The following is a 6,810-nucleotide window of genomic DNA, read 5'->3' as shown; positions in this document are numbered from 1 at the left end:
GAGACAATATGACAAAAACAAACCACCAATATATCCATCTATTTTAGACCATTTCTTCCATTAGAATTTTTTAAAAATAGATTTTGATATAAATATTTTATTAACTAGAAGATGGAAAGGCACAAAGAGAAAAAACAGACAGGCAGGAAGTCAAAGTTTATTCAAAATTTCTTTTGCAAAATTATCCTTGAAAAAGATGACAAAAGCAAGTTAGTGGAAAGAATGAACATCCTGAGGCATACCATAATTCTACAATTCTGTTCTTTACAAAGTTTATCTTGTAAAGCTACTTTACTCTGTGACTTCCTTGGAATTCATGATGTTGTAACTACAAACTACCCCATGTTTTAGAAAGCTATGGAACTTTCCTAAACAGCTACAGAAATAAATCAACCAACTAGGTAAAGTATCTCTACTGTGAAAACTTTAAGACACTGCTCCCAAGTGAGCAATCCTAAACACAGATATACACAAGCAACACTAAACAAACTCAGTACATGTTATATGTGTGTGTATACGTAGATATGTATATTTACAAATGTATGTATATGAAACAATAATAATCAAATAAAATGACAAGAAGTTTAGAGGAAGTTGGAGGAGACATGGGGGAAGTTGGAGGGGAACTGGAAGGAGTGAAAATAATGCAAATACAATATTCGAGTAAGAAATTCTCAAAAAAAAAAAAAAGACTTTGAGGCACTGAAAAAGCAAGTGAAAAAGACAGTAGACCATGGAAAGACCATCTATGCTCCTAGACCAGCAGAATCAATAGCATAAAAAGGGCTACATCACCAAAAACAACCTACAAATTCAATGTTATCCCCAACAAAATTCCAAGATACTGTTCACCACAGAAAATTCTAAAATTTGTATGCAAACACAAAAGACATAGATAATCGATGCAATCCTAGGCAGAAAGAACACCGATGGAGGTATCACAATACATGACCTCAAGATATAGAGAGCTACTATGACAAAGAGTGTGGTACTGGCACACAAAAACAGACATGTAAGGCATGTAGGCCAATGCAATAGGATAGAAAACCCAGAAATTAACTTATAAATTTATTATTTATTGTCACCTAAGTTTTGAAAAAGATGTTAAAAAATATACTGGAGAAAAGACAACCTATTCAAGCAAATAGTGCTGGCAAAACTAGATATACACATGCAGAAGAATAAAATTATATCCATACTCACACATTGTGTGCTTGTGTATACAAACACACACACACTATCAAGATGGATCAAAGACCTTCATTTAAAAGCTCAAAATGCTAGAGGAAAACACGTCAGGATAAAAGTATAAGCAAGATCTTCCTGAAAAGGACTCCAATAGTGTAAAAGCATATTAATAAATGGATTTATATGATATTAAAAAGCTTCTGCACAACAAAGGGAAGTATCAACAGAGTGAAAAGTCATCCAATAAACTGGGAGAAAAAAACTTTGGCAAGTATAGTTTGAATATGATAATAAAATCTAGGATATATAAAGAATGGCAAAAACTTAACACACACAAAAAAAATGCCAATCGATAGATGGGCTTAAAAAACTGAACAACCTGTTCATCAAAGAAGAAACACAAATGCCAATAAATTTGAGAAAGTATTCAACATCCTTAGCTATTAAGGTAATGTAAATTAAAATTACTTTATGATTCTACCTCACCCCAGTCAGAATGGTCATCAGCAAAAAAACAAATGACAACAAATGCTACTGAGGATGTGGGGAAAAAGGAACCCTTACTTATACTGGTGGTGAGTAAACTAGTGCAACCAGTATGGAAACAAGTATGAAGGCTTCCCAAAAAAGATAAAAATAAAACTTCCACATGACCTGGCTATACAACTCCTGGGCTTGGGGGCTGGAGAGATGGTCAGCAGTTAAGAACACTGGTTGTTCTTGCAGAAGGCCCAGATTCAAATCCAAGCACCCATATGGCAGCTAATAACTTTCCATAACTCCAGTCCCAGGGGATCTGACGGCCTCTTCTGACCTCCACAGGCAATGCACAACACAGGTGTACTTACCTACATGCAGGCAATACATGCATACAAATAAAATTAAAAATAAATTTTTCAAAATTAAAAAGGTTGGGGCTGGAGAGATGGCTCAGCAGTTAACAGCACTGACAGCTCTTGCAGAGGACCCAGGTTTAATTCCTAGCACCCACATGGTGGCTACAAACTGTTCTTAACTCCAGTTCCAGGGGAATCCAATGCCCTCTTCTGACCTCTGCAGCATTGCACAACACAGGTGCACTCACATACATGCAGGCAATACACACATACACATAAAATAAAAAATAAAAAATAAATAAAAAACAACTCCTGGACTTATACTCTAGGGACTCTAAATACTACCACAGAAGTACTTGCACATCCTCCATGTTTACTACTGCAGTATTCACAATAGCAAGGAAACAGAAGCAGGCTAGAGGTCTATCAAGAGATGAATGGATAATGAAAATGTGATATATGTGTGGAATTTCATAAGGAAAATGAAATTTTGAGGAAAATGAATCGATCTAGAATTTATATTAAGTGAGGTAACCCAGACTCAGAAAGAAAGAAGTCTATCAGTGGGGAAAAAAGAATTTTAAAGAAAATATAAAATAGAACACATTGACATGAAAGTACAAAGGGTGTGTGTGTGTGCATTTGTACAAGTTGGGGACAGGTGCACGGGGGAGAACAGGGAGGAGGGCTGACAAAAACAGTGTATGTATGCAAGGGCAATAACAAAACACATTGCTTTGCATGCTAATTAAAAATCAAAAAAATAAAAACCAACTACAGAGTGTGAGTTCAAGGAGGGGAGAAAGCAACATCTAAGACAGTTTTATTAATTTTAATGAACACTGATCTTTCACCGACTATGATCACAGTTGGAAAGTGGGGGGGGGAGTTTAAATACTTTGTTCATATTTCTTTACTATAAATTTGGGTAACTTTCCTAGTAATCAACATTAAAAATTCAGGTATCTTCAAGGTTACATTTCCTGAGAAATTATGAATCTGTGTTCCAAAAGGCCCATGAACAGGTGCCAGGTGTGCCATAGTTCAACATGTTAATTGAGATAATGAGGCAAAGAAGGATTTCAGCACAAATAATATGTATTCTGTGCACCATATCATGCTGAAAAAGGTTTTAACTTCTTTCTCTGCATTCTTCCATTTGTTACATTAAGAATGGCATTTTACAAACTAACTCATAAGTATAATGAGTAGGACCATTAATGTATTATCAATCAGCTTCTGTTGCTGTAATATAATCAAGATCCTTTTCTGTGAACCTAGCAAGTCACCCAAATCTTCCTTATCAAGGTGCTTTACAAATGATTCAAGACTTTCCTTGCTTACAAAGTGCTTTGCAACTTTCAGGTACACTGCAATTGATAACAAGAGCCCTTGTGACCAGAAGTACAGCAATACTAGCCTATGAAATGATTATTGGTAAAGTCTGAAAAAAAATTTACACTTTATAAAATTTTACATACTTTATCTTTTCAAATACTATTTTTATATTTAAATTTCTCATGTCTAGAATGATTAAAATGGTAGTCTTTACAAAAGAGAAATATTTACTTTGAAAAAGTATAGTAATGCAAAACTAGGCAGATTATACTAAGTTGATAATAACAGGCATAAGCTCATACTCAACCTCTCCAGGAGAATACTGCTACATTTTTATGCACATCTATACTTTCATTCAAATATATATTCCTCATCCAGCAAAGTACCTAATTGTCAAATATTCTGATGGACAATATAAGATAAATGTATGTGTAATAATTATTTATAAAAGTAAAGTAGCCAGGCATAGTAGCACACACCTTTAGTCCCAGCACTAGGGAGGCAGGGGCAGGTGGATCTCTGTGAGTTCAAGGCCAGCTTGGTCTACGTAGTGAGTTCAGGTCAGCTGGGACTACAGGGAGACCCTGTCTCAAAAAGACAAAAAAAAAAAAAAAAAAAAAAAAAAGAGTAAAGTAGGCATGAGGATACAGCTCCCTAGTAGAGCACATGCATAGTATTGGTGAGGTAGGGTAAATCACCCACAACACCACCCAAAAAGAAAACAGCAATACACAGTCACCTAAGGAAAAAAAAGAATAAAATGTGAGCAGGGCATGGAGGTGCACGTCTTTAATCACAGCACTTGGGAGGCAAAGGCAGGTGGATCTCTGTAAGTTCAAGGCCACCGTGGTCTACACAGTGAGATCCAGGTCAGGAGACCCCGTTTCAAAAAGACCAAAAAATAAAATTAAAAAAAAAGAACAAAATGTATATCAATACTAAAGAAATGCTGAAAACTAATTCCTGACATATTCTGCCTAAAAATATAATTGGGATGAGGATGTAGTTCAGTGCTAGAACACTGGTCTGTGATGCCTGAAACCACAGATTTGAATCATAGCATTGCAAGTAAAAAATGGAGAAGGGTAGGAGGGAGGGGAGGGGAGGGGAGGGAAGGGAAGGGGCTTGCATGACCTAAAACTATCAGGAGCCACAAATATAACATAGCCAAGGACAGCCAGTGAACTGAGGAATTACTGAAAAAAAGTCCATCATTTATATTCCCTATTATAGAATAATTGCATTAATATTAAAAAACACCTGACTGTCAATTCATTAACTGTTAAAACATAAAGGTATAGCCAGGCATGGTGGCGCACGCCTTTAATCCCAGCACTGGTGAGACAGAGGCAGGTGGATCTCTGTGAGTTCAAGGCCAGCCTGGTCTACATAGTGAGTTCCAGGACAGCTGGGGCTACAGGGAGACCCGGTCTCAAAAAGAACACCCCCCCCAAAAAAAATAAATAAAAAGTAAAGGTACAGTACTGATTTATTCTTACACAGATACTTACCATAAATATAATTATACAAATTTAACCATAACCTAATTTTATTTTGTGGGAATTACACATGCCTTAGTATTTTTATTCCTCGCAAATAATAAAACCACAAGTAGTCTTTATTAAAAATTCAAAATGAAATTTTGGTCAGTGGGTATAGGTTAAATCATGAAAAAAGAAAATGAAGAAAATAATCCATTCTAGATAGAAACCTTTCTATTTTGCCATAGGTATAAAAGACAGAGTCACTCTACCTCACAAAGCAGTAGGTCAATGATGTGGAACACCATGCAGAGTGGGAACTTGGCAGTAAAAAGAGTGAGGAACCACTGGGATGCATACATATGAGCTTCCAGGTTCAGATCACAAAAATGGTTATACAGGTCCGGCAGCTGTTCCTAAAAGTCAAAGTCAAAGTTTTAGGGGAAGAATTTCTGAAAATGCTTTATTTACTACAACTACAATTTATAATCGAGCTTTTGTGGTACACGAACTGTGTTCCAGCATTGATCGCCTTTTATCACAGGAGATAGGATTTGAGCACAAGGCAGATGACCATGGACAGCAAAGGCTTGTTATAGCAAAGAATAGATTGTCCTTGCTCACATGAGCTGTTTCTTGGGAAATCCTTGCTCTCACAGAACACCTGGATTCTAAAGAATATCGTGACTCAAAGGTCAAGTCACAGCTCACCATTCAGGATTCATCTCTCATCTACTTTAAAAAAAAGTGTATTTTCTTTTTGAGCACCATGAAATATGACATTATCTGAGAAATGTGCTATTTTAGAATATTTTTGAGCACTTGGAAAATTCCAAAGGATGACCAGTCTTATAAACTATCTTGAGGCTGAAGAGATATCAGTGATTAAAAGTTCTTGCTGCTCTTCCCCAGGACCACAGTTTGGTTCCCAGCACCCAAGTCAGATGGTTCAAACCCATTTCAACTCCAGCTCCAAAGGATCCAACACCCTCTTCTGGCCTCCACGAGCACTTGAACACACAAGCACAAGCATGCAGACATATACATACTAATAAATAAAATAAGTCTTACAAACCACTATCTTATACATACTAAAAATAACAAAGTAAAATTGTAGAAGATGGATGACCAGTTCCTAAAAATGTCTTACTCCTAACTTTATTTTTTTCTCCAAGTCTATAAGCAAATGCTTTTCAAAAGCATGAAAAGCAAATTATAAACATAACTGAAGGATAGGGGCAAAGATAGAGAAAAGCTGATGTTCATTTTGTTTCTATAAACAGATCACAAGAAAATCAAAACAAACCATTTCTTGTACAAGACGCTCACCTTGGAAAGACCAAACTGCTTATTTTGCAGTTTAAATGGATATTCAAGTGGTCAAGTTAAAAGACAAAGAGAGCCAATGAAAAATGAGGCCGAATTTCTTCATACCAAATTAGTTCTTCATGTACTAGATACAATTATTTGAGTTTCAAAGTCCTCAGAAATTCTGACTTTTGAAGAAAAATTAAACAGGAACTTTGTGAGAGAAAAGTAAAAAGTGAGTATTATGGTTTGGATATGAAGTGTTTCCCACAAAAGCTCATGTATTGAAGCCATGGTCCACAGCACTATTGAGAGGTGATAGAATCACAAGGATAATATCCCATTAATGGATTAATTAATTCATGAATGAACTCACACCTGAATAGACTATTAAGAGGAAGGGCCTGTTTGGAGGAAGAAGGGCACCAGGGCTATGTCTTTGAAGGATATACTTTATCCAAACCCCTTTTCAGTCTCTACTTCACAAATACCACATAGTAAGAAGTCTCTACCACATGCTTTCACTGCTTTGATATTCTGCCTCACCTGACACAAAAAGAAATAAAATAGGCTGACTTTGGGTTGAAACTTTGGAAACTGTGAGCCAAAATACTATTTTCTCCCTTTAGCTGTTTATGTGAAATATTGCCACATCAAAA

At 36.0% G+C, this 6,810-nt stretch overlaps 1 protein-coding gene across 5 annotated transcripts in view; it reads right to left on the bottom strand.

Annotated features, from left to right (window-relative positions):
• The window catches only part of Rabgap1l (RAB GTPase activating protein 1 like), an 848,174-nt gene that overhangs the window by 297,733 nt on the left and 543,631 nt on the right, over positions 1–6,810 (bottom strand). For all 5 annotated transcript variants that reach the window (XM_008826096.2, XM_029560173.1, XM_017796360.2 and 2 more), the window contains exon 17: positions 5,116–5,259. In XM_008826096.2, the coding sequence (XP_008824318.1) occupies positions 5,116–5,259 (144 nt within the window). The remainder of the gene's footprint in view (positions 1–5,115; positions 5,260–6,810) is intronic.

The sequence above is a fragment of the Nannospalax galili genome, unplaced genomic scaffold (assembly GCF_000622305.1).
Source record: "Nannospalax galili isolate Female #2095 unplaced genomic scaffold, S.galili_v1.0 scaffold429, whole genome shotgun sequence".
Classification (NCBI taxonomy): domain Eukaryota; kingdom Metazoa; phylum Chordata; class Mammalia; order Rodentia; family Spalacidae; genus Nannospalax; species Nannospalax galili.
This window is presented reverse-complemented; position numbering and strand designations above follow the sequence as displayed.